Source organism: Coregonus clupeaformis, chromosome 17, assembly GCF_020615455.1.
Source record: "Coregonus clupeaformis isolate EN_2021a chromosome 17, ASM2061545v1, whole genome shotgun sequence".
Taxonomy (NCBI): domain Eukaryota; kingdom Metazoa; phylum Chordata; class Actinopteri; order Salmoniformes; family Salmonidae; genus Coregonus; species Coregonus clupeaformis.
The window spans coordinates 25,833,515-25,861,126 of record NC_059208.1 but is presented as its reverse complement, the minus strand read 5'-3'; the positions used below and the strand labels follow the sequence as shown (position 1 = coordinate 25,861,126).

General features: G+C 46.0%; 1 protein-coding gene across 3 annotated transcripts in view; it reads left to right on the top strand.

Moving 5' to 3' along the window:
• Nucleotides 1-27,027, top strand: part of LOC121542609 (neurobeachin-like protein 2) — a 104,130-nt gene extending 77,103 nt beyond the window's left edge. For all 3 annotated transcript variants that reach the window (XM_045226221.1, XM_045226220.1, XM_045226223.1), the window contains 30 exons: nt 1,635-2,148; nt 3,388-3,572; nt 5,680-5,836; nt 7,272-7,415; nt 8,574-8,699; nt 9,021-9,221; nt 11,724-11,873; nt 12,214-12,371; nt 12,799-12,923; nt 13,338-13,455; nt 13,752-13,909; nt 14,169-14,302; nt 14,654-14,761; nt 15,015-15,110; nt 15,354-15,478; nt 15,840-15,980; nt 16,522-16,652; nt 17,369-17,478; nt 17,623-17,740; nt 18,100-18,197; nt 19,899-20,012; nt 20,261-20,347; nt 20,744-20,853; nt 21,526-21,698; nt 22,802-22,896; nt 23,080-23,196; nt 23,461-23,622; nt 23,792-23,940; nt 24,039-24,174; nt 24,668-27,027. In XM_045226221.1, the coding sequence (XP_045082156.1) occupies nt 1,635-2,148; nt 3,388-3,572; nt 5,680-5,836; nt 7,272-7,415; nt 8,574-8,699; nt 9,021-9,221; nt 11,724-11,873; nt 12,214-12,371; nt 12,799-12,923; nt 13,338-13,455; nt 13,752-13,909; nt 14,169-14,302; nt 14,654-14,761; nt 15,015-15,110; nt 15,354-15,478; nt 15,840-15,980; nt 16,522-16,652; nt 17,369-17,478; nt 17,623-17,740; nt 18,100-18,197; nt 19,899-20,012; nt 20,261-20,347; nt 20,744-20,853; nt 21,526-21,698; nt 22,802-22,896; nt 23,080-23,196; nt 23,461-23,622; nt 23,792-23,940; nt 24,039-24,174; nt 24,668-24,775 (4,348 nt within the window). In that variant the 3' untranslated portion in view covers nt 24,776-27,027. The remainder of the gene's footprint in view (nt 1-1,634; nt 2,149-3,387; nt 3,573-5,679; nt 5,837-7,271; nt 7,416-8,573; nt 8,700-9,020; nt 9,222-11,723; nt 11,874-12,213; nt 12,372-12,798; nt 12,924-13,337; nt 13,456-13,751; nt 13,910-14,168; nt 14,303-14,653; nt 14,762-15,014; nt 15,111-15,353; nt 15,479-15,839; nt 15,981-16,521; nt 16,653-17,368; nt 17,479-17,622; nt 17,741-18,099; nt 18,198-19,898; nt 20,013-20,260; nt 20,348-20,743; nt 20,854-21,525; nt 21,699-22,801; nt 22,897-23,079; nt 23,197-23,460; nt 23,623-23,791; nt 23,941-24,038; nt 24,175-24,667) is intronic.
• The last annotated feature ends 585 nt before the right edge of the window (nt 27,028-27,612 follow it).

Sequence of the window (27,612 nt, the reverse complement as noted above, 5' to 3'; positions counted from 1 at the left end):
GAGTTTGGAGTGTGACTGTTTGAGGTTGTGGACAGGTGTCTTTTATACTGATAACAAGTTCAAACAGGTGCCATTAATACAGGTAACGAGTGGAGGACAGAGGAGCCTCTTAAAGAAGAAGTTACAGGTCTGTGAGAGCCAGAAATCTTGCTTGTTTGTAGGTGACCAAATACTTATTTTCCACCATCATTTGCAAATAAATTCATTAAAAATCCTACAATATGATTTTCTGGATTTTTTTTCCTCAATTTGTCTGTCATAGTTGACGTGTACCTATGATGAAAATTACAGGCCTCTCTCATCTTTTTAAGTGGGAGAACTTGCACAATTGGTGGCTGACTAAATACTTTTTTTCCCCACTGTATATCAGTTAACATGTGTTCAGCTCTTTACCCATCCTATAGATCAGTTAACATGTGTTCAGCTCTTTACCTCTGCTATATATCAGTTAACATGTGATCAGCTCTTTACCTCTGCTATAGATCAGTTAACATGTGTTCAGCTCTTTACCCCTGCTATAGATCAGTTAACATGTGTTCAGCTCTTTACCTCTGCTATAGATCAGTTAACATGTGTACAGCTCTTTACCTCTGCTATATATCAGTTAACATGTGTTCAGCTCTTTACCTCTGCTATATATCAGTTCACATGTGTTCAGCTCTTTACCCATCCTATAGATCAGTTAACATGTGTTCAGCTCTTTACCTCTGCTATATATCAGTTAACATGTGTTCAGCTCTTTACCCATCCTATAGATCAGTTAACATGTGTTCAGCTCTTTACCTCTGCTATATATCAGTTAACATGTGATCAGCTCTTTACCTCTGCTATAGATCAGTTAACATGTGTTCAGCTCTTTACCCATCCTATAGATCAGTTAACATGTGTTCAGCTCTTTACCTCTGCTATAGATCAGTTAACATGTGTACAGCTCTTTACCTCTGCTATAGATCAGTTAACATGTGTTCAGCTCTTTACCTCTGCTATAGTTCAGTTAACATATGTTCAGCTCTTTACCCATCCTATAGATCAGTTAACATGTGTCCAGCTCTTTACCCCTGTTATAGATCAGTTAACATATATTCAGCTCTTTACCCATCCTATAGATCAGTTAACATGTGTTCAGCTCTTTACCTCTGCTATATATCAGTTAACATGTGTTCAGCTCTTTACCCCTGCTATATATCAGTTAACATGTGTTCAGCTCTTTACCTCTGCTATATATCAGTTAACATGTGTTCAGCTCTTTACCTCTGCTATAGATCAGTTAACATGTGTTCAGCTCTTTACCCCTGCTATAGATCAGTTAACATGTGTTCAGCTCTTTACCTCTGCTATAAATCAGTTAACATGTGTTCAGCTCTTTACCCCTGTTATAGATCAGTTAACATGTGTTCAGCTCTTTACCCCTGTTATAGATCAGTTAACATGTGTTCAGCTCTTTACCCATCCTATAGATCAGTTAACATGTGTTCAGCTCTTTACCTCTGCTATATATCAGTTAACATGTGTTCAGCTCTTTACCCATCCTATAGATCAGTTAACATGTGTTCAGCTCTTTACCCCTGCTATAGATCAGTTAACATGTGTTCAGCACACACAACTTACTATATGTTGAACTCCTCCCCTCTCAGGAGAGACCACAACATGGTCATAGAAGACTCCCAGGACGCTCGCACAGACGTCTTCCTCCCTTACACCTCGCCGGAGGAGGAAGAGGAGGAGGAGGGAGATGGCGAGGGCCTGGGAGGGAGGAATATCTCAGAGGGTTTCTCCGACCTCTCTCAGTCTTCCCCTAACAGCAGTGGAGGCACGTTGAAGGACTTTGCCGACTCTCTCCAATTGAAGTCGTTTGACACGTTGAACACCGTGGACATCCCCTCCACTCGGTTCCAAGGGGAGGCCCCCTACCACCCTCTGTCCCCATTCGGCACCTCGCCCTTTGAGCTGGAGCTGGGGGGTATGAGGGGCGAGACGGGGACAGGGAACCACACCCCTGCAGACACCCCCTCCCCCCTGGAGCACAGCCGGCCGTTCCCCTCTCTGAGACCCAGGAAGAGCTCCAGTCTGTCCAACGTGCTGGACGACACCAACTATGGAACTGACCCCCAGGCAGCTGACACCATCTCCAACACCTCCAACCCACAGGTACTGCTGCCCTGCCCTGCCCTAACCTTAACCCTAACCACAGGTACTGAGCATTCCTAGGAGGTATGTTGCGTAGTTTTTGGATAAACTGCACCAAATGTGCCGAATATGAAGTCAAGACCTGTGTTTTGGGAAGTGTCCCATATTTATAATGCTAACCGATTTTTTTGGAAATGTGTCAGTCAGAAAACCGCAAGTATTAGCACCTTTAAGCATATTTCAGAGTCCACAGCCGCAGAGCCGTGATAGTCTGGCAGACTCTGTGACCCCCATCTGCAGGGGTCGCACAGCCCAACATAATGCATCCCAAAAACTCTCAACCTACATGGCTCCTATTCTACCAACGTGGCTCAGTGTACATGGTTCCTATTCAACCAGCATGGCTCAGTGTACATGGCTCCTAGTCAACCAACGTGGCTCAGTGTACATGGCTCCTAGTCAACCAACGTGGCTCAGTGTACATGGCTCCTATTCAACCAACGTGGCTCAGTGTACATGGCTCCTATTCTACCAATGTGGATCAGTGTACATGGCTCCTATTCAACCAACGTGGCTCAGCGTACATGGCTCCTATTCAACTGAATGTGATGAGGGATAGAGCCATTATGAGAATTAGAAAACTATGAAAACCTACAGTCCAATATCCTAGAATACGGCTGTGTTGACGTGGTTTAGTCCGTCTCCGACCCAATGTACTGTAACTGTGTGTCTAACTGTGATTATGATGCGTGTGTGTGTCTAACTGTGATCATGATGTATGTGTGTGTGTGTGTGTGTGTGTGTGTCAAACTGTGATTATGATGTGTGTGTGTGTCTAACTGTGATTATGATGTGTGTGTGTGTGTGTGTGTGTGTGTGTGTGTCTAACTGTGATTATGGTGTGTGTGTGTAACTGTGATTATGATGTGTGTGTGTGTGTCTTAACTGTGATTATGATGTGTGTGTCTAACTGTGATTATGATGTGTGTGTGTGTGTGTGTGTCTTAACTGTGATTATGATGTGTGTGTTTGTGTGTGTGTGTGTGTGTGTGTGTAACTGTGATTATGATGTGTGTGTGCATGTGTGTGTCTAACTGTGATTATGATGTGTGTGTGTGTGTCTAACTGTGATTATGATGTGTGTGTGTGTGTGTGTGTGTCTAACTGTGATTATGATGTGTGGGAGTGTGTGTGTGTGTAACTGTGATTATGATGTGTGTGTGTCTAACTGTGATTATGATGTATATGTCATCCTTTCAGCAGACACCAGAGGAGGAGCTGTGTAACCTGCTGACTAACATCGTGTTCTCTGTGCTGTGGAGAGGCAGTGGGGCGGAGGGGGGGGGGGACGCCGTGTGGAGGGAGAGGGGACAGGTCTTCTCTGTCCTCACCAAGCTGGGCTCCTCCTGCCAACTGGTCCGCCCGCCTGACGATATCAAATGCAGGTCAGCCAGTCAGTCAGTCAGTCGGTCGACAGCCAGCCAGTCAGCTATTCAGTTAGTCAGCCAGCCAGCCAGTCAGTCAGTCAGTCAGTCAGACAGTCAGTCAGTCAGTCAGTCAGTCAGTCGGTCGACAGCCAGCCAGCCAGCCAGTCAGCTATTCAGTTAGTTAGCCAGTCAGTCAGCAAGTCAGTCAGTCAGCTATTCAGTCAGTCAGTCAGTCAGTCAGCCAGTCAGCTAGCTATTCAGTTAGTCAGTCAGTCAGTCAAGCCAGTCAGTTAGCCAGCCAGCCAGCCAGTCAGTCACTCCCACTGTCATTGATATGCAACTCCCTCTGTCTTATGTCAGTATATAGATTCATTAAGGTGACTTCAAATCCAATTGTATTTGTCACTTGCTTGGTAAACAACAGGTGTAGCCTAACGTTAAAATGCTGACTGACAGGCCCTTCTCAACAGTGCAGAGAGATAAATAATAATAAGAGGAATAAATACACAGTAATGATAACTAGGCTATATACACGGGGTACCAGTACCGAGTCCATGTGCAGGGGTACGAGGACATTGAGGTAGCTATGTTCATATAGGTTAAAGTGACTAGGCAACAGGATAGATAATAAACAGTAGCAGCAGCGTATGTGATGAGTTAAAAGAGTTAGTGCAAAAAGGGTCAATGCAGATAGTCCGGGTAGCTATTTGGTTAACTATTTAGCAGTCTTATGGCTTGCGGGTAGAAGCTTTTCAGGGTGCTTTTGGTGCATTGGTACCGCTTGCTGTGCGATAGCAGAGAGAACAGTCTGTGACTTGGGTGGCTGGAGTCTTTGACAATTTCTAGGGCCTTCCTGTGACACCGCCTGGTATAGAGGTCCTGGATGGCAGGAAGCTCGGCCCCAGTGATGTACTGGGCCGTAGGCACTACCCTCTGTAGCGCCTTGCGGTCAGATGCAGCCAGTCAGGATGCTCTCAATGGTGTAGCTGTAGAGCTTTTTGAGGATCTGAGGGCCTATGCCAAATCTTTTCAGCCTCCTGAGGGGGAAGAGGCGTTGTCGTTCTTTCTTCATGACTGTGTTGGTGTGTGTGGACCATGTTAATTCCTTAGTGATGTGGACACCAAGGAACTTGAAGCTCTTGACCCTCTCCACTACAGCCCCGTCGATTTGAATGGGGGTGTGCTCGGCCCTCTGTTTCCTGTAGTCAACGATCAGCTCCTTTGTGTTGCTGACGTTGAGGGAGATGTTGTTGTCCTGATACCACACTGCCAGGTCTCTGACCGCCTCCCTATAGGCTGTCTCATCGTCGTCGGTGATCAGGCCTACCATCGTCGTGTCGTCAGAAAACGTAATGATGGTGTTTGAGTCGTGCGCGGCCACGCAGTCTTGGGTGAACAGGGAGTACAGGAGGGGAGTACAGTACCTGAAGGGCCCCTGTGTTGAGGGTCAGTGTGGTAGATGTGTTGTTGCCTACCCTCACCACCTGGGGGCGGCCCGTCAAGAAGTCCAGGATCCAGTTGCAGAGGGAGGTGTTCAGTCCCAGGGTCCTTAGCTTAGTGATGAGCTTCGAGGGCACTATGGTGTTGAACGCTGAGCTGTAGTCAATGAACAGCATTCTCACATAGGTGTTCCTCTTGTCCAGGTGGGAGTGGGCAGTGTGGAGTGCAATAGAGATTGCATCATCTGTGGATCTGTTGGGGCAGTATGCGAATTGGAGTGGGTCCAGGGTGTCTGGGATGATGTGAGCCATGACCAGCCTTTCAAAGCATTTAATGTCTACAGATGTGAGTGCTACGGGGCGATTGTCATTTAGACCGGTTACCTTGGCGTTCTTGGGCACAAGGACTATGGTGGTCTGCTTCAAACATGTAGGTATTACAGAATGGGTCAGGGAGAGGTTGAACATGTCAGTGAAGACAGTTGCCAGCTGGTCAGCAGGCTCTGAGTATGTGTCCTGGTAATCCGTCTGACCCTGCGGCCTTGTGAATGTTAACCTGTTTAAAGGTCTTACACACATCAGCTACAGAAAGACTTGAGGAAAGTGAAAAAACTTAACTTAACTATTTTGCTGTTTTGGGTGAGGAAAATGTAGCCCTAAATGTTAACTGTCTTTTTGTCTCTCAGTCTGTTAGAGATGATGCTGGAGTCTTCTCTGTCAGACCTGAGGGACTCCCAGGGTGTGTTTCTGCCATTCTTCCCCAGTCTGCTCCGCCTCCTCAGGCTGCTCCAGGACTTCCTCTTCTCAGAGGGAACAGACAACCAGGCACTGTGGAGCGAGAAGGTACAGTACTGCACCATGGTCCAAACGTTGTCTGCATCTCAAATGGCACCATATTTCTATGTAATGCACTACTTTTGACCAGGACCCATAGCGCTCTGGTCAAAAGTAGTGCACTATGTAGGGAATAGGGTGCCATTTTGGATGCAGACAATATCAACCATGCACAATTATTTGGGAGTGTAAAATCTGTGATCTGGTGGTATCCTTTTGCATAGGGTTGACCTTTCTACCCAACACCTGAGAAAGAGAGACTATGGATATGAGTATGTGCCACTGAGATGAGAGTTTGTCAGTGCAAACTGTCCACTATATAAACCATAGGTTGAGGATGTCTGCACTTGATTGCAGGAAATGAATGCTCAACTCTTAGATGTAAAGTCTCCTGTTTAGGGGACCTGCGTGTTTCTGGTACCGGTTCCGACTGACATTTTCACTTAGAAATCCATCTGTGGACACCGTAGATCGAAATTGCTTGCATTGAGCATTAGCCCTGGTTCCCACGAACACAGTAGTATATTTTTTGCGCCTGTGTAACGTAGGATGTGAAATCTGAAACCACTTGAAGCTGGGATGTCCCTCCTACCATTTAATCAGGAGGGTAGCTCTCCGGGAACATGGACAATATTAATATGAGACGAAAAGCGAGTTCCTAACGAGTTCAGGAAGCCAAGCTAAAGCTCTGTTTGTCATTCACAGCGATGGGGGCAGATGTTTTGATCAAGAGAGACCTTTAGACAATATGCACATTTTCTGTAACACTAAAAATACAAATATGTGTATTTTACAGTTGTAAGGAAGGTGAAATCTTATAGTTAGTGGTTTTATAATCTGATTATACTATATTTAGAAAGCATATATGTAATTTCAAGCCTTATTCATACAGTTCTGTTGAATAAGAAATGCGTCATAAGCTTTTTCATATTTTCATATTTGTATCATATTTGTACTGTGTACTTGAGCTTGTGTCCTCGAAAGTGACTACACCTCAGCAATGTATAACTATTTTTACCAGAAAGGTGAGATTTTAACCTTTCTTGGAGTATGCAGTATTACTAGTTGTTGTTTATGGTCCTCTCATGATAAATAATACATTTTCGGGGATTACGTAGATTACATTTTAGATTACATGCAGTTACATGTATTAATGGTACAGCTACTTCCTGTTATTGTGAAGGTATGTGTGTTTAATGTCCGTGGATGTGTCTTGTCTTGCATGTTTGCTTTAGCTTGGTTACTGTTTTGAAGGGTGTTCTAGCTATATCATTAATATGATAACAGGTGTGGTAACAGGTCTTGACAGTTGAGTTATCATCTATGTTCATTGTTATTTGTTTTTTCCACGTATCTTCACTCATGCCTACATCATTGCCCCTTGTGGGAATTGAATTGAATTCAAATGTGTTGTAGATTGTTCACAGGTGTGTTGTCGTTGTAGATCTTTGAGGGGGTGGTGAATCTGCTGGACAGACTACAGGCCTGGCACAGCACCCCTGTTACCCCTGGGGGTGTGGATCTCAGAGAGATGGCTCAGATCGGCCTGCGCATCATCACCGGCTACATCCAGCAACAGGACTCACAGGTCAGTCACCTATGTTACGCTACGCCCACCTCCCTCTAACCAAACTAGACTGTCTCAAACTCTGACTGCATCCCAAATGGCACCATATTCCCTATATAGTGTACTAGGTTTGACCAGGGCCCATAGGCTGGAATAGGGGTGGAGTAGAGCCATTTGGGACTCAAGTTCTTTCTCCAAACTACATCCATTGAGGGCATTAGTCAAAGCGTGGGTTTGAAACTTTAAACTCCAAATGTTGTGGGACCAATCCCAATGCTCTGTCTGTCAGTACACATTTACTATCAAATAAAGGTTAGGTTTGATAGACCTTTTGAGGGAAAGCGTATTTACAATACCAGTCCTTCTATGGTTATCTATCAGTGCACAGAGACATAGCTAGCATTCCTCCCAGGGAGTGTTGTGTAGGATGGGGCAGCTCCTCTCTGAGTTATAACTACTGCTGAGCTGCGTCCCAAATGGTACCCTATTCCCTACCTAGTGCACTACTTTCTGGCCAAAGGTTGTGCACTATGTAGGAAATAGGGTGCCATTTGGCACTCCGGACCTACTGTAGGAGTGTGGGATCAAGTGGTCATAAATAAATGGTCCAAAGTGTTCCTTTTAAGCGCTGGGATTAAAAATATATTTTTTTGAGGATTTTTTTTCTCCATCAACTTGAATTGCTGTTGTGCGTTTTTGTTAGTATTACTCCAGTACACCACTTCAAAAATCAATCAGCTGAGGAATAATACTATTAGGTTTGTGTACTGATGAAACATTTACTGGGACTTCTGTTGAATTTAAGACCTATGAGAGTACTTTTGAAGTGGAGCATAATTTGCTTTTTGACCAAAGAATTTCTCTCTCTCTCTCTCTCTCTCTCTCACGCTCTCTCTCTCTCTCGCTCACTCTCTCTCCTTCCTCTCTCTCCTTCCTTTCTTCCTCTCTCTCTCTCTCTCCCTCTCTCTCTATCTCTCATGCTCTCTCTCTCTCGCTCGCTCACTCTCTGTCCTCTCTCTCCTTCCTTCCTTCCTCTCTCTCTCTCTCTCTCTCTCGCTCGCTCGCTCGCTCGCTCGCTCTCTGTCCTCTCTCTCTCTCTCCTTCCTTCCTTCCTTCCTCTCCCTCTCTCTCTCTCTCTCTCTCTCCCTCTCTCTCTCCCCCCTCTCCCTATCTCCCCAGGTGTCTGTAATGGCCTGCGTTAAACTCCACAGCCTCCTGCAGACTGTTCTGTCTCTGGGCTGGGATGAGGTGTGCTTCCTGCTGGGGCGACTCGGTGCCCCCCTGTGGCCCGGCGGGGTAATGGAGGTACATTTATGTTTTACATTTTGGTCATTTAGCATACCACCTTTATCCAGAGCGGCTTAAAATCAGTGCATTCAACTAAGCTAGGTAAGACAACCACATAACATAGTCATTGCAATTAAAACGTTCCTTTAGCTATTTGATAATTCAGTGCTAGTGTGAGACCTTTTATTGTAAGAACATAATGGAATTTGAGACTTAATGGGACTTTTATTTTGACATCCATTATTCTGGTGTTTCCATTCTTATCACCGGCCTTACACTAGTAAATTCAGACAAGTGTAAGAAAGACAAGTACAACAGTAAGGTGTTTATTTTTTTAAGGCGGGCACCAACGGAGGGCACACAGAGACATTTTCTCAGCTGGTGCCCATCGTGCGTACCCTCCTGGACCAACACGCTGACCCCGTGACCCTGCACGGCCTGCTGCCCAGCCTGCCAGTCACCAACGGCAGCTCCACCTTCGCCCAGGACCTCCAGAGCTACTGCCATACAGTAGAGTGGCTGGACTTCTGCCAACGCCATGTCAGTACTACTCAACCTTCATTTATGTATCTTCTTGTTTATATAGGCTGTGTCCCAAATGGCATTTCCCTATACAGTGCACTACTTTTGACCAGGGCCTTATAGACGGGTTGGTTGTTTAGCAACAAAACCAACGAGTGCGCAACTATGGGGCAAAACAGACGGGCTTGGCTTAGATTGTTGACAACATATTACAACTATATTTTGTCTCCAACGTTTATTGAAGCTGAATATACATTTGCACAATGAGCACTTTTTATTTCTAAAATCCTTCGTTACAGTTGTTGGTTAGCTAGCTAGGGAATTCGAGCCGTATTAGCATAGACGTGACATCAGTCAAAACACCTCAAAACAAAACAAAACATGGTATCAAGAACAACATAAAACTATCTGAAACGAGCCACCTACGATTCCCCCACATGGCAGCTTCTTGTCATTGTTGCTAGCCATCGGACCATCCAGAATCACAACATCACACGGCCTTCTGCCCCATTTGAAGTGTGCACATGGTTTTGGTGACGTTGTCAGCTAAGCCATCTATGGGGGTATGAAGAGAATAAGGTGTTATTTGGGACCTGATTTATTTCACACGGACAATGAATAATAATGGTATTTTCTTAAGGAGTGGGTGAGTCCCACTACTTTCTTTAATTGTTGAGTTTGTTTTATTGAAGAGATAGTAAACTGTTGGAAAGACGGAGAAGGTTGAGTCAAAGGGCAGTGGGACAGATTCGAACCCATGCCGACTCTGGCATACATGTGTGCTGTAACGGCTGGACCACACAGGCCTCGGACAATGCATTATAATCAACGTCTCAGACAGTGCCGTAGTTAGCTGGACAGCTCATTTTCATCCGTAGTCCCTTGGTCGTCCCTGGACAGGCTAAAAACATTAGCTTGTACACTTCTCTTCTTTAGTTCAGAAACTGAACGGATTCTGTAGGTGCTGCTACTGAATGCGGTGTTGCTATTTGTCTCTTGTCTCAGGCTAGTATTTCTAGACCGGCTGAGGCATCCTTCTTTCTGCCTCAGAGTGAAAACTAAACCAGGGACAGATAATCTGTCTGTTCAGTGTCATCCGCATTGTGTTCTCTGGTCCTCCTCTCACTATTTACCTCCTAGTCTACACACTGGAGGTACGTGGATGGAAGACCAGGACTTTTTTCCCAAGAGAGTGACTCCTCTCCCAGTTTAGAAATGAGAACAGAATCTGAATGCTTACCTTTTCTTTACCGTGTGAATGTAATGGAAGAGAAGCCGCCTAGCAGACCAAGAGGTTTGATGATATGAAGCCAAACAGACGTCTCCCCCTTAGTTCAGCTGAGGATTTATTATGAATGTGTGTGACAGTGTATAATCATAAATCTGTTTTGTTTAGATCTCTTGTATATAGAAATTACAGAATATATTAGCATGTCATAGATCTGGCAGTAGAGCCCAGTTTTGACTTATGCTCCCAGTCTTTGAGCAACAGTGTGTGTGTGTGTGTGTGTGTGTGTGTGTGTGTGTGTGTGTGTGTGTGTGTGTGTGTGTGTGTGTGTGTGTGTGTGTGTGTGTGTGTGTGTGTGTGTGTGTGTGTGTGTGTCTGTTCGTGCATGCTCGTGTGCGTGTGCCCGTTTATCAGCTTATGTTAGCATTATGTCCATATATAATGTATAGGTGGTATATAACATTACTGTATATAATGTGTGTATGTAATGTGTAGGTGGTATATAACATTACTGTATATAATGTGTGTATGTAATGTGTAGGTGGTATATAACATTACTGTATATAATGTATAGGTGGTATATAACATTACTGTATGTAATGTATAGGTGGTATATAACATTACTGTATGTAATGTGTGTATGTAATGTGTAGGTGGTATATAACATTACTGTATATAATGTATAGGTGGTATATAACATTACTGTATGTAATGTATAGGTGGTATATAACATTACTGTATATAATGTGTGTATGTAATGTGTAGGTGGTATATAACATTACTGTATATAATGTATAGGTGGTATATAACATTACTGTATGTAATGTATAGGTTGTATATAACATTACTGTATGTAATGTGTAGGTGGTATATAACATTACTGTATATAATGTGTGTATGTAATGTGTAGGTGGTATATAACATTACTGTATGTAATGTATAGGTGGTATATAATATTACTGTATATAAAGTATAGGTGGTATATAACATTACTGTATATAATGTATAGGTGGTATATAACATTACTGTATGTAATGTATAGGTGGTATATAACATTACTGTATATAATGTATAGGTGGTATATAATATTACTGTATATAATGTATAGGTGGTATATAACATTACTGTATATAATGTGTGTATGTAATGTGTAGGTGGTATATAACATTACTGTATATAATGTGTGTATGTAATGTATAGGTGGTATATAACATTACTGTATATATTGTGTGTATGTAATGTGTAGGGGGTATATAACATTACTGTATATAATGTGTGTATGTAATGTGTAGGTGCAGCCCACCATGGAGCAGTATGAACTGGATACGTTTGGCAAGAGTCATGACCTCATGTCTAACTTCTGGAACTCATGCTTTGATGACCTGATGAGCACTGCCATACAGCGGGACAAAGAGCGGGCCTACAGCAAAGACAAGTTCCAGGTAAATGATGCTAGTAGCATTTGTCATCCTCAGACAGACTCTTTGGTGGAACTCTTATGAAGTCATAGTACAGCCCACTGTTGTCCATTATGAAATTACCTCTATTATGACATCAATATCAAGTCAATATTATGTGGCTTGAAACTTGTTTTATTTAGCATCTAGTTCTACTGTATTCATTCTATTATGGTGATCTAGAGGTATTTTGAGGCAGTGTATTATCAACCCAGTAGAACTTGGTTTGTGCTTGTATTGCTGATTGGTAACTAACCTACAGGTATTTCTGTGTCTGCGTCTGTGTGTGTGTGTGGGGGGGGGGTCTCTGTGTGTGCTCATAAAGGAGGTGATATTGGACCCGTACCTGAGGCGGGTACGCAGTGAAAACAGTCGTTACCACAGTGGTCAGAAACAGAGCTCCGGCCAGCAGGGGGTGGTGTGGCGCCACTGGAAGTCCCTCCGCAGGCTGCTCACAAGCGAGAGAGGGGCCTGGGCACACAGGTCTGACTCTATCGTATCTGTATCTGTGGTTGCGTCCCAAATGGCACCCTATTCACTAGGTAGTGCACTACTTTTGACCAAGGCCCAAAAATAAATAAACATGCTCACATCACTTCCATTGATTTTTAGCTAGTGGTGGCTAAAGTTAGCTTAAGTTTGTAATGGCTGTTTAAAGAAAACTGAACCCTGGATTACAGTTTCTCCTGGCTCATAGGCTACTTTCAAGGTGAGGAACCATCTAACATCATGTGGTAAAATAGTGAACAACTCCTTTAACCATTAGGGGTTAAAGTGCAAAACTGACCCTAGATCAACATATAATGGAAGCTTTGCCCTAAACCGGATGGACTCAACCACTAATGTCACATTGTAAGCTTTGTTGTGGTGCTTTGTGCCTGACCAGAATCTACTGTGATTTCTACCTCAGAGTCCCACTAGAGGTGAAATGGAAGTTGTCCAGTGCGGAGACGTATTCTAAGATGCGTCTGAAACTGGTGCCCAACTACCACTATGACACTCACCTGGAAGCCAGCGCCTCCAGAGACAATATGGGTATGCCTTATGAGATGAGAAATATACATCGTATGCTAGGAGTTCATGTGCTTGCCATGTTATGACGTTGTAGTCATGTCTACAACATTTCAGTAAATTGCTTTCGTTGAGCAGAAGCAAGTTTCCAAACTTAAATTGGTAGGTGTTCTGTTTTCGTGTGCAGGTTAGCTCAGGGCACTGCTGTGTTTTGAAGATGTGTTTAAAATCTGTGTTCAGGTAACATTCGATGACATTAGATTAGAATACCTTTATTTTAAGATTGGAAAATTTGTTTGGCATTTTAAGCTTCACAACATCATAAAAAGTAAATAAATAAAAATGTCATCACGAATATCTGCTCAGGTAATATAGGTTTGTGAGAGTGTGTTCAGGTTCAGTAGAAATGTATTGTCTGTCTGCTTCTCTCCACATCAGGAGCTGATAGCCCTCGCAGTTCAGAACCCCTCCCATTGGCTGTTGCCAAGGAGGCCAAAGTGAGTGACATGGAGGACGACCAGTTAGGAGAAGAGGACATTGTCTTTCTGGACAACAAGTGAGTGACTTGATCTCCACCCCCTATCCACTCCACATATCAATCTCCGCACCTGATTCAACTAGTAAAATGATCAGCAAGCCCTTGGTTAATTGAATCAGAAATGCTAGTGGTGGAATATTCATACCCTTGGTTAGTTGAATCAGAAATGCTAGTGGTGGAATATTCATGCCCTTGGTTAGTTGAATCAGAAATGTTAGGTGTGGAATATTAATGCCCTTGGTTAGTTGAATCAGAAATGCTAGTGGTGGAATATTAATCTGATACAACAAATGTTTTGTCTATCTGTTCGTCAGGGTGGAGGGGGAGGACGACAGTCAGAAGGAGAAGCTGGTTCTGTCGGAGGACTGTGAGCTCATCACCATCGTGGCGGTGGTTCCGGGTCGGCTGGAGGTCACCACACATCACCTCTACTTCTACGACGCCAGCAGTGAGAAGGAGGAGACGGAAGAGGGTGAGGACTGAGACGTCTGGCAATGGACACTATGGGGCAGTTTCCCGGACACAGATTAAACCTAGTCTGGGATCGTAAAGCTATATCAATGGAGATTCTCCATTCAGCATGCTTTCTAGTCCAGGACTAGGCTTCATCTGTCCAGAGGATCGTATTTGTGTGTGCATCATTCTCCAGTTACATTAAAGAACAGTCACTGCTGACATCATGATACAATTTAATCTGAAAGAGTTGTTGTTGACAAACGTCTTCTATCCAGGAATTGGGTTTGATTTCAAGCGGCCCCTGTCTCAGCTGAGAGAGGTGCACCTGAGACGATACAACCTGCGTCGCTCTGCTGTGGAGATGTTCTTCATCGACCAGTCACACTACTTCATCAACTTCAAGAAGAAGGTGTGTCTTTAGTCTAACTGATACAATTCAAGGGCCTGCGGTCTTTGAAGGCTAATGAGGGGAGGACGGCTCCTAGTAATGGCTGGAATGGAGGGAATGTATTGGTATCAAACACAAAGAAACCATGTCTTTGTGTCTGATACCATTCCATTCATTCCGTTTCCAGCCGAGCCCGTCCTCCGATTTTAAGGTGGCACCAGCCTCCACTGTCTTTGTACCACAGTGTTGACCCCAATACCTGTAAAAGATGTGGAATTGTATCATTATTTGACACCAATGGTAATGATAATGTGAAGTGATTTGAAAAGGACCACTGTAAGAGACATCTATAACCTGTCCCCGACCCCCCAGGTGAGGAACATGGTGTACTCTAGGATCCTGGGGCTGCGGCCCCCCAACCTCTTCTATTTCGGCTCCCGCTCTCCTCAGGAGCTCCTCAAGGCTTCTGGACTCACACAGGTACAGCTGATAACTGCATCCCAAATGACACCCTATTCCCTATATAGTGCACTACTTTTGACCAGGGTCCATAGGGCTGTGGTCAAAAGCAGTGCACTATGTAGGAAATAGGGTGCCATTTGGGATGCAACCCGTGTGTTACAATAGAAAACTATATTACCTCAGTAATATGTTATTGAATGAGTCTCAGATGATGATGTGTCAGAAATGTCTGCTAAACTAAGAGGAAGCTGCTGTTTGTGTGTGTCATTAGAGATGGGTATGCAGAGAGATTTCCAACTTTGAATATCTGATGCAACTGAACACCATCTCTGGACGTACCTACAACGACCTGTCTCAGTACCCTGTGGTAAGTCCCTGTCCAGTAAACCAGTGAGTGAGGGAGGAATGGATGGATGGATGGAGGAACGAATGAATTAACGAATGAATGAATGAACGAAGGAATAAATGAATGAACGAATGAATGGACAGAAGAATAAATGAATGAATGAATCATTGAATCTATGAATGAATGCAGGAACAAACGAACTAACAGCATTTATGCTGTAGTCCAGTGTAATCTAATGGTGTCCCTGTGTTGGGTTGTGTCCAGTTCCCATGGGTGCTGAGTGACTACACCTCTCCAGTTCTGGACCTGGAGGACCCAGCCGTGTTCAGAGACCTGTCTAAACCCGTCGGAGTAGTCAACTCCCGCCACGCACAGAACGTCAGGGAGAAGTGAGTACTGCAGTAACCTCACACAGAGAACCGCAGAGCTCTGTCCCAGATGCCACCCTATTCCCTATGTATGTCACCATTTTTAACCAGGGAATATGTGGCTCTGGTCAAAAGTAGTGCACTATGTAGGGAATAGGGTGCCATTTGGGACGCAGACTAGATCATCTCCAGTTCTCTTAAAACACAAGCTTACCCTATTATATCTGTTGTGTTATCTGCATTTAGTCTGGTTTATTATGACGAGTATTATACACAGTATACATGCTCCACAAATACACTTTGTTACTGCATGTGTTTAATGTTTAAGTCATTGTTATTCCTATTAATGCATGGCACCATTTTCATCATCTTGTCTGATCAGGTATGAGAGCTTTGAGGACTCAACCGGCACGATAGATAAGTTCCACTATGGAACACACTACTCTAACGCAGCAGGAGTCATGCACTACATGATCCGTATGGAACCCTTCACCACCCTCCACATCCAGCTGCAGAGCGGCAGGTACAGTAACCCCTCCACATCCAGCTGCAGAGCGGCAGGTACAGTAACCCCTCCACATCCAGCTGCAGAGCGGCAGGTACAGTAACCCCTCCACATCCAGCTGCAGAGCGGCAGGTACAGTAACCCCTCCACATCCAGCTGCAGAGCGGCAGGTACAGTAACCCCTCCACATCCAGCTGCAGAGCGGCAGGTACAGTAACCCCTCCACATCCAGCTGCAGAGCGGCAGGTACAGTAACCCCTCCACATCCAGCTGCAGAGCGGCAGGTACAGTAACCCCTCCACATCCAGCTGCAGAGCGGCAGGTACAGTAACCCCTCCACATCCAGCTGCAGAGCGGCAGGTACAGCAGGGGTGTGTGGATGTGGGTGTATATTGGGTTGTGTGAAGACACAAGTGTGTATCAGGGTGTATGGAGCTGTGGAAGGGAGTGTGGTAGTCTTTGAAGTTGTATGAGGATGTAAAGTATTAATCTAACACTTCAAGGTGTGTGTGTGACTGTTCCATTTGAACAGTGTGCTTCCTGGCTGTGTGTGTTGCAGGTTTGACTGTGCAGACCGTCAGTTCCACTCTGTAGCAGCAGCCTGGCAGGCTCGCATGGAGAGCCCCGCTGACGTCAAAGAGCTCATCCCTGAGTTCTTCTACTTTCCAGAGTTCCTGCAGAACATCAACGGTGAGTAGCACTCCCTTCACGTGAGGAAGACTAAGGCTGTGTTCCCTTCACGTGAGGAAGACTAAGCCTGTGTTCCCTTCACGTGAGGAAGACTAAGGCTGTGTTCCCTTCACATGAGGAAGACTAAGGCTGTGTTCCCTTCACGTGAGGAAGACTAAGGCTGTGTTCCCTTCACATGAGGAAGACTAAGGCTGTGTTCCCTTCACATGAGGAAGACTAAGGCTGTGTTCCCTTCACATGAGGAAGACTAAGGCTGTGTTCCCTTCACATGAGGAAGACTAAGGCTGTGTTCCCTTCAAATGAGGAAGCCTGTGTTCCCTTCACATGAGGAAGGCTGTGTTAGCGAACTCACTCTGGAGTGTCACTCTGGGCATTCGTAAATTCAGAACATTGTCAGATTGTCCGTTCGTAAATTCAGAGCGTATTGCTCTCGGATTCATCAATTAACTAATCAATTATTCTGCTCTGGCACTCTCAAACCAGAGTGCTCTAAAATCTAAGTAGATTTCCAGAGTGAATTTACGAAAGCACCCTAAGTGGAATGCAACGATTTATGTTAATTCCTATTCACAAGGCATTTGTTACACAATATATAAACACAACATAAATATGGCCTATCATAGTGTTTTCATACAGCCTCGTATCCTACCAAATGTTGGATACTCTGTTTATGTAGCTGAGGAAGGATTGACTGTCTCTGTGTCTGTTTACTGCAGGGTTTGACCTGGGCAGTCTGCAGATGACCCAGGACAATGTGACTGATGTTCTGTTACCACAATGGGCCTTGTCTAGAGAAGACTTCATCAGGAAACACAGGAAGGCTCTGGTGAGGCCTCCCGCCTGGAAAAAAATATTTGGGAAACACTGGTGCAACCCCCACAGCCATGCTGCACTCTCTGATTGGACACATTTTAATCAAGTAATCAAATACATTTCCTTTTACAAATGCATTTGTCCCAATATTGTGTAGGAGTGTGAGCATGTGTCCTCTCACCTCCATGAGTGGATTGACCTGATCTTTGGCTGCAAGCAGAGAGGGGAGAAGGCTGTGGAGGCTCTCAATGTCTTCTACTACTGTACCTATGAAGGTAAGGAGAATGGCACCCTATTCCCTATATAGGTCACTTCTATTCCCTAGATAGTTCACTACTTTTGACCAAAGCCCTATGGGTCCTAGTCAAAAGTACTGCACTATATATAGGGAAAAGGGTACAATTTGAGACTCACAACATCTCCCAATGTGATATGAGGAATAGGCTTCCCTCCATCCTCACTCAGACCCTACGATGTATACCAGGTACATTTCCATATCAGAGTTGCACAATAGAGTTCTGTTATGTTCTGTTCTGTTCTGTTCTATTCCGTTCTGTTGTGTTCTATTCTGTTACGTTCTGTTCGATTCTGTTGTGTTGTGTTCTATTTGATTCTGTTCTGTTATTTTGTGTAGGTGCGGTGGATCTGGACGCCATAGCCAATGAGACGGAGCGCAAGGCCCTGGAGGGCATCATCAGTAACTTTGGACAGACGCCCTGTCAACTACTCAAGGTGTGTGTGTGTGTGTATGTCAAGGTCTGACCCCTGTCACATTGAATTTACAGTCCTGCTTGATTTGTTAAACACTCCCTCAATTTATAGTCTCCCTCCATAAGCCAGAGGGAATAGTTGTATTGAGTCTGGAGAGTAGAGTATGTATGACTCCTGCTGTCTGCCAGTGTGTGTGTGTGTGTGTGTGTGTGTGTGTGTGTGTGTTTGACTGAATGACACGGTTTATCAGTCTGTGAATCTGACTGTCTGTAGCTCCCTGACTGTGTGTCTGTAGCTAGCTCTCTGGGTGTCTGTAGCTAGCTCTCTGGGTGTCTGTAGCTAGCTCTCTGACTGTATGTAGCTAGCTCTCTGACTGTCTGTAGCTAGCTCTCTGACTGTCTGTAGCTAGCTCTCTGGGTGTCTGTAGCTAGCTCTCTGTGTGTCTGTAGCTAGCTCTCTGACTGTCTGTAGCTAGCTCTCTGACTGTCTGTAGCTAGCTCTCTGACTGTCTGTAGCTAGCTCTCTGACTGTCTGTAGCTAGCTCTCTGACTGTCTGTAGCTAGCTCTCTGGGTGTCTGTAGCTAGCTCTGACTGTCTGTAGCTAGCTCTCTGACTGTCTGTAGCTAGCTCTCTGGGTGTCTGTAGCTGTCTGTAGCTAGCTCTCTGGGTGTCTGTAGCTGTCTGTAGCTAGATCTCTGGGTGTCTGTAGCTGTATGTAGCTAGGTCTCTGGCTGTCTGTAGCTAGCTCTCTGGGTGTCTGTAGCTAGCTCTCTGGGTGTCTGTAGCTAGCTCTCTGGGTGTATGTAGCTAGCTCTCTGGGTGTATGTAGCTAGCTCTCTGGCTGTCTGTAGCTAGCTCTCTGGGTGTCTGTAGCTAGCTCTCTGGCTGTCTGTAGCTAGCTCTCTGGCTGTCTGTAGCTAGCTCTCTGGGTGTCTGTAGCTGTCTGTAGGTGTCTGTAGCTAGCTCTATGGGTGTCTGTAGCTAGCTCTCTGGGTGTCTGTAGCTAGCTCTCTGGCTGTCTGTAGCTAGCTCTCTGGCTGTCTGTAGCTAGCTCTCTGGCTGACTAGCTGTCTGTAGCTAGCTCTCTGGGTGTCTGTAGCTAGCTCTCTGGGTGTCTGTAGCTGTCTGTAGCTAGCTCTCTGGCTGTCTGTAGCTAGCTCTCTGGGTGTCTTGTAGCTAGCTCTCTGGCTGTCTGTAGCTAGGTCTCTGGGTGTCTTGTAGCTAGCTGTCTGTAGCTGTCTGTAGCTAGCTCTCTGGCTGTCTGTATGTAGCTCTCTGGGTGTCTTGTAGCTAGCTCTCTGGCTGTCTGTAGCTGTCTGTAGCTGTCTGTAGCTAGCTCTCTGGCTGTCTGTAGCTGTCTTGTAGCTAGCTCTCTGGCTGTCTGTAGCTAGGTCTCTGGGTGTCTTGTAGCTAGCTGTCTGTAGCTGTCTGTAGCTAGCTCTCTGGCTGTCTGTAGCTAGGTCTCTGGGTATCTTGTAGCTAGCTCTCTGGCTGTCTGTAGCTGTCTGTAGCTGTCTGTAGCTAGCTCTCTGGCTGTCTGTAGCTAGCTCTCTGGCTGTCTGTAGCTAGCTCTCTGGCTGTCTGTAGCTGTCTGTAGCTAGCTCTCTGGCTGTCTGTAGCTAGCTCTCTGGGTTTCTAGCTGTCTTAGTTGTCTGTAGCTAGTATCTCAGTGGGACATTGTGACTGACTCAGTGTGCCCTGTCTCTCTCTCCCTCTTGTTAGGAGCCACACCCCCCTCGTATGTCATCAGAGAGTGCCTCTAGGAGGCAGGCCCGCATGGACACTCTACCCCCCAACCTGTTTGAACAGCTCGACAAACTACGCCCTTTTATGGAGGTAGAGAGGAATCCTTCTCCTATATTTCATCAGAATCATAAAGTTTCTCTAGTAGTCTATATCATTGCCCCTACATTTAATATTACAATAGCCACTTCAGTATTCAAAATTGGATTGTGTGTGTGTGTGTGTGTGTGTGTGTGTGTGTGTGTGTGTGTGTGTGTGTGTGTGTGTGTGTGTGTGTGTGTGTGTGTGTGTGTGTGTGTGTGTGTGTGTGTGTGTGTGTGTGTGTGTGTGTGCGTGCCTAGGTGGTGTGTGATGGGCGGCCTCTGGTCCAGGCGGTGGTTCCCAGGAACCAGAACCGCTCCTTTATCATCCAGGGCTCTGACGTACTGGTAAGAACACAATCACAGACACACTAGAGAAGGGACACACTGATACCTCACTGACACCAGCCTCTCATACACTCAACACAGCTACATCAAACAACACATTCACACACAATAAGGTGTGCTAAAGGCATTTCACCTTTCTGCTTGGTTGAAGGGGTACAGAGGTTCAGCATAGGGTTGCAAAATTCCACTAACTTTCCAAGGTTAACCAGAAATCCCAGTCGGTAGATTCCTGGAATGAGGAGGAAATAAGCTGTAAGTCTGGGAATGCTGCTACCAGGACTTCTGGAAAACCTGGGGATTTTGGGGAAAGTTACCAGAATTGTTCAACCCTAGTGCATTATGGGGCTTCTTTTGACTGTCCCCCCCCTCCCCCTCTGTTCCCTTCCTTCCCTGTAGGTGACAGTGAGTTCTAACGGTCTGATTGGGACCCACAGCTGGCTGCCTTACGATAAGAACATCGCCAACTACTTTACCTTCACCAAGGACCCCACCGTGGCCAATCCCAAGTAAGTTAATGGCCCTACAGAATGCCTGTCAAGAAATGACAGATGTAAATCCCACTCTAAACACAGAGAGAAGGATAAGGAGGAACCCCAACACAGCGTGGCTGCATCCCAAATGGCACCCTATTCCCTATATAGTGCCCTACAGGACCCTATGGGCTCTGGTCAAAAGGAGTGGGCTAAATAGGGAACAGTGTGCCATTTGGGACTCCGGCTGTGTAGTGTGTCGCCAGCCCATCTGGTCCCCAGCTCAGCTGCTTGGTTTTATTAATGTGACTCCAAATCAGAAGTTTGAATTGATGGAGAAGTCTGTTTGTGTTTTATGGGACTGGAGCGTTAGAACTACAGTGGACGTATAAACATGTATCTTATTGGGATTAGTCTGAATGGGAAACACTTGAGTTACTTTTCATTGGTAAACAACATCTTTCTGCTAGAAAATGTTAAAGGACAAATCACCATTTGTTAATATTAACATGGCACAACTATATAAACATATTGGTTTCAACAACCTCTCTTCCTTCAGTTAAAGGCCCGTTATTGTAAATTATTACTAGGTTTACTCAACTCCCACCTCCTCTCTTAACTCTCTCCTCTCTTAACTCTCTCCTCCCCCTCCTCTTACATTTCTTCCTTTCTCCCTCTCTTCCTACCATCCCTCCCTCCCTCCTGCAGAACCCAGCGGTTCCTGAGTGGTCTCTTATTCCCAGGGGTAGAGCTCAGTACTCAGGTGTTGGTGGTGTCTAACGATGGCCGTCTGCTGTTCAGTGGAGGACACTGGGACTGCAGCCTCCGAGTCACCCAGCTGGGAAAGGGCAAACTGGTGGGCAAGATCTGCCGACACATCGGTGAGCTACAAGATAATGATGGGAGGGAGGACGGGGAGGGAGGGAGGATGAGGAGGGAGGGAAGACGGGAGGATGGGAGGGGGGAGGATGGGGAGGACGGGAGGATGGGGAGGGAGGACGGTGTGGGAGGGAGGACGGGGGGACGGGAATGGAGGACGGGGAGGGAGGACGGGAAGATGGGAGGGAGGACAGGAGGATGGGAGGGAGGACAGGAGGATGGGAGGGAGGACAGGAGGATGGGAGGGAGGGAGGATGGGGAGGGAGGACGGGGAGGGAGGACGGGGAGGGAGGACAGGAGGATGGGAGGGAGGACGGGGAGGGAGGACGGGGAGGGAGGACGGGAGGGAGGGAGGATGGCGGATGGGGGACGGGGAGGGAGGGAGGGAGGACGGGAGGAAGGACGGGAGGATGGGAGGGAGGGAGGACGAGGGGGGAGGGAGGATGGGGAGGGAGGGAGGATGGGCAGGGAGGACGGGGAGGGAGGACAGGAGGATGGGAGGGAGGACGGGGAGGGAGGGAGGACGGGGAGGGAGGGAGGGAGGACGGGGAGGGAGGACGGGAGTATGGGAGGGAGGATGGGGAGGGAGGGAGGATGGGGGACGGGGAGGGAGGACGGGAGGACGGGAGGATGGGGGGGAGGGAGGATGGGGAGGGAGGGGGGAGGGAGGATGGGGAGGGAGGACGGACGGGGAGGGAGGGAGGGAGGACGGGGGAGACCATGTATCACGTTTGTCAGAGTAAGAGTGCTGATTTAGGATCAGTTTGACCTTTTAGATCAAAATCAGTATGGTTACAGGGGGGGATCTGATTCTAGATCAGCCCCCAAAGAGATGACATAGTTCTATTGTATTCTGTTGGCCAGATAGAGATGAGAGTTACTGTCTGTTCTGTCTGTCCTATCTTTCCTGTCTGTCCTGTAGACCTGCTAACATGTCTGATAGTGATGAGAGTGTCCTGTCTGTCCCGTAGACCTGGTAACATGTCTGATAGTGATGAGAGTGTCCTGTCTGTCCCGTAGACCTGGTAACATGTCTGATAGTGATGAGTGTCCTGTAGACCTGCTAACATGTCTGATAGTAATGAGTGTCCTGTCTGTCCTGTAGATGTGGTGACTTGTCTGGCTCTGGACCTCTGTGGTATCTACCTCATCTCTGGTTCCAGGGATACATCCTGTATCGTGTGGCAGGTTCTACAGCAGGTAAGACTTTCCTCTTCCACAATCGCGAGTCTTAGAAAATCAGTAGCACTAGTAGAATAAGCAGCATAGAAATGATCTTGTAATTATCTTCATATTTGTACTTTCTCTGTAAAATGGTCTTCTGATGGAGAGTCAAAAAGGTTTAATCTCTCTCTCTCCATCCCCTCCTCTCCCCTCTCCCAGGGTGGGTTCTCCAGTGGTCTCTCTCCTCGTCCAGTGCAGGTCCTCTGTGGACACGACCAGGAGGTCACCTGTGTGGCAATCAGCACCGAGCTGGACATGGCTGTCTCTGGGTCAAAGGTGAGAGGTCAGGGGTCAGAGATGGTGTGTTAAAGGGGCAATCTGTGATTTGAGAGAGCCCTTCAATCCAGTTTAAGTGAAATGATCCAGGGTATAGACTGTCACATTTGGTTTCTTACTCTCTCTCCCCCCTCTCTCTCTCTCTCCCCCTCTCTCTCTCTCTCTCTCTCTCCCCCCCTCTTTCTCTCTTTCCCCCCTCTCTCTTGCCCCCCTCTCTCTCTTTCCCCCTCTCTCTCTCTCTCTCTCTCTCCCCCCCTCTCTCAGGATGGTACTCTGATAATCCACAGTGTACGTCGTGGCCAGTTCCTTCGTACCCTGCGTCCGCCCGGTGAGAGCTGCCTGCCTGCCCGGGTCACTGAGCTGCAGGTGGGCATGGAGGGGCACATCGTGGCACAGACCGCCCTGGAGGGACTCACTGCTGGGAAGGTACGGAACACACACACACATTAATTTACATGCACACAAGCACACACACACACTCAACCATATTTATATTTCATTTAATTGGATCTCTCTCAATAATCCCCTCTTCCCTCTCTTTGTGTGTCTCTCTCGCTCTCTATCTCTCTCTCTCTCTCTCTGTCCTGTATTAAAGGAGAAGTACTCCCTCCATGTTTACTCTGTGAACGGCTGTCTGCTGTCATCTGTCAGCCTGGAGGAACAGGTGACAGCTCTCTACCTGGTCCCTGATTACATCATCCTGGGAACCCAGCAGGGAAACCTACACATCAGACACCTGCACAGGTGAGACATGCAACACAGTGTGTATGGCCATCATCAGTAATACACTTCAATTAGACTACACCACCTTCCATAACATTGTGTGTGTGTGTGTGTGTCAGTCTGGTGCTGGCTGTGTCTCCCCTGGCGTTGAAGGTGGCTGTGAGGAGTGTGTCGGTGACCAAAGAGAGCAGCCACATCCTGGTGGGCCTGGAGGATGGAAAGCTCATCGTGGTGGGGGCCGGGAAACCAGAGGAGGTAACGTCTGCATCCCAAATGGCACCCTATTCCATAAGCAATTGCACCTAATTTTCTATCCCATATGTATTTCATGTTAGATGATAACAAGGATCTTTAGTTCAATAACATCCCTGATAGTTACATTCTCCTAGTTTCAACACATGCTCAGTCAGTGCTCAGAGACCTGTTGTCCTCTCTCTCTCTCTCTCTCTCTCTCTCTCTCTCTCTCTGTATCTCTCTCGCTCTGTATCTCCCTCTCTCTGTATCTCTCTCTGTCTGTCTCTCTCTCTCTCTCTCTCTCTCTCTGTATCTCTCTCTCTGTATCTCTCTCTCTCTCTCTGTATCTCTCTCTGTCTCTCTCTCTCTCTCTCTGTCTCTCTCTCTGTCTGTCTCTCTGTCTCTCTCTCTGTCTCTCTCTGTCTCTCTCTCTCTCTCTCTCTGTCTGTCTCTCTCTGTCTCTCTCTCTCTCTCTGTCTGTCTCTCTCTCTCTCTCTCTCTCTCTCTCCCCTAGGTGCGCTCGGGTCAGTTCTCCCGTCGGCTGTGGGGCTCAACACGCAGGATCTCTCAGGTTTCCTCAGGAGAGACAGAATACAACCCCACTGATACTTCTGGGAAGTGAGGGTCGCCATGAAAACATACAGAAGGCAATATTATCGTAGCATATTAGGTTCACCCGAGGCTTGGTTAGTGGTTGATGGCTGGCACCCAATTCCTATATAGTGCCTATTGGGTTCTGGTCACAAGTAGTGCACTATATAGGGAATAGGGTGCAATTTGGGACATAGACCTTTTTTTTTATTTGCCAGCAGTGGATTTGCTGGATCAGAATGAAGGGAGTAGAGACCCTGGATGTTGGTGTCAGAAAGCCCACCCAGAACTTTACTGGACTGACTGACCGTTAAATGGACTGTAATCTCCAGCCTCCCCAACCTCTATGGGTCCAAACCTCTATGGGTTCAAGCCACTGAGCTCTCCGAGAGACACACGATTAAACCAAGGCTTTTTTTTTCTACACAAGGGAAAATAAAGTATTTCTTTATTTAGGTGGTTTTATACTCTGTTTTTAAAAAGGCATCATTCCAAAGATTACTTGTGTTTTGTAGACAAGAGAGGAGACCTTGTTTTATGTGGTTCCCGACCCCTTTTACTGGGTTGTTCCAAGGCCAGTTGTGTGGCAATGGCACCTTGTCTAAAAGTCCTAGAAACTTGAAAACTATAAACGTTGCAAGAGATTCCCATGGTGAAGTACCAGTGGATCCCACTAGAGGGCTGGATTTCTCTCTCTACATGTGTGCTGGAAATAGAAAAGCATTAACTGTTTGGAACGGTCCAGACCAGTGTTTCCCAACCCTGGTCCTCCAGTACCCCCAACAGTACACATTTATATTGTAACCCTGGACAAGCACACCTCATTCAACTAGTCAACTAATCATAAAGTCCTCAATGAGCTGAATGAGGTGTGTTTGTCCAGGGCTACAACGAAAATGTGTACTACTGGAGGACCAGGGTTGGGAAACACTGGTCCGGACAGTATGTGTGGTTTGTATTGTCATATTGTCACATGATGGATGGTGACGTTCACAACAAATGAATCACTGTTGCCTTAAATAGGAGAGAAGAGATCACTGTTTTATTACGGTAAATAGCATCTGAATGTGCAGATCATATTACTGGTTTAGATTATTGGTTTGATTGGTTTTGTTTGTTCCTGATGTATTGCCTGTGTTGCATTTATTGATGACTCATTTAGTTTGTCAGTGACCTTCATCTTCACTCCTTACACAGATACTATTTTCCAGCAGAGAATACCTTATTATAACTGTTCTTATTGTTGAAAACGTGTAACTGAAAAGTGCCTTTCATCTTTTCCTCGAACACTGATTTGCACAAGATGAGATGATCCCATCTTATTTTTCAGTCTCTCCATCTGCCTGCCAGCTTTTCCCCTGCATTCCCCTCCTCCTCCTCCTGCTCTGTCCATCACTTTTACTTCTGTAGTAGGCTGGTGTTTTACAGTTGCTCCAGTCTTCATAAGGACCTACGTCCTCCACACCAAATCACTTGTAACTAACAGTCTTATTGTTAGGACACTGTTAGACAGACAGCTGTTAAAGTGTCCTCATCTGTCAGGGCTAGGCTATTTAACCTTTATACTGCTATTATCTTATTATTTTCTGAAGCACTGAACCCTTTTGAACCAGAGATGGTATGTGTCCCAAATGGTACCCTTTTCCCTATATAGTGCACTACTTTTGATCAGGGCTCTGGTCAAAAGTACTGCACTATATAGGGAATAGGGTACGATTTGAAACGCTGTCGTGGTGTCTGTAGAACACATGGGTGGAAAGACAGACTGGGCTCCCAACGACCCAGTAGAGGAATGTACTTCCTGTGAAACCCCCGCCCCCCTTGTTGCGGCTGGGTTGGAGAGAGTCTATTGTTATGCACTGTCATGATGGGATGGGAGAGACGCAAAGGGAGCGTCCCAAATGGCACCATGTGTAGTGCACTACTTTTGACCAGGGCCCATATATGGTGGCATTTGGGACTCACACACAAAGACAAAGGGAACCGTTGGGAAAATGCCATGGCAACAAAATGGCACCTACCGGCTAACGTCTCTAGTCTCTACTAACAGACTGCAATCTGTGATTGGATGGAGAGTGAGAAAAAATTTAGAATATTGCTGTAATCTTTTCCACCAGCCGGCTCTCTCAGTAGCACTTGAGCCTGGGAACGAGGTTAATGTTGCTGTAACTTTTGATGGTTGTTTTATAGCGTGTCGCTATGCTATGTGTTTAAAAGGTCAAGGGTCACAATATATGGTAATGTATTATTACATGTTTATTTTAATGATCTGGCTGTGATGTTGATAGAGTTTCTGGGTTTTATTGAAAAAGGTATGCCTGAAATGCCTGCAGAAATTATAAGTGTCTGTTTGCTTTGTCTATTGTCAATCGTGTCTCTATTGGCCCTGGTCCAAAGTAGGGCACTATAGAGGGAATAGGACCTATGGGATTCTGACTTGTTTTCATAATCAGTTCATTCGCTTTTCTTCTCCTGTCTGATCTCTCATCAGACCTGCGTTCAAATACTATGCAGAATAATAAAACAAAAATACGTTATCTGAGCTTCATTGAGCATGCCTGGTTTAATGGACCAATAAAATTGTCCCAAAACGGGAAAAACCCTGTCCGTCTGACATTCTTGGCAGGCTAGAGCAAACGCTCAAAATATTTGAAAGATTAAAAGTAGTATTTGAACCCAGGTCTGTGTCCCATACCACAGTCCCTGATCCCCAGGACACTATTGCTGTATAAAGAGCTCCAGGTAGAAGTTGCCCCTAGACACTGATCTAGGATTAGATTCCCCCCCAGATCCTAACCTTAACTGTCAATGGGGAAAATTAAAAATGTATCTAAAGGCTTCAGCAAAGCCTGGCCGAAGTCGGCTAGC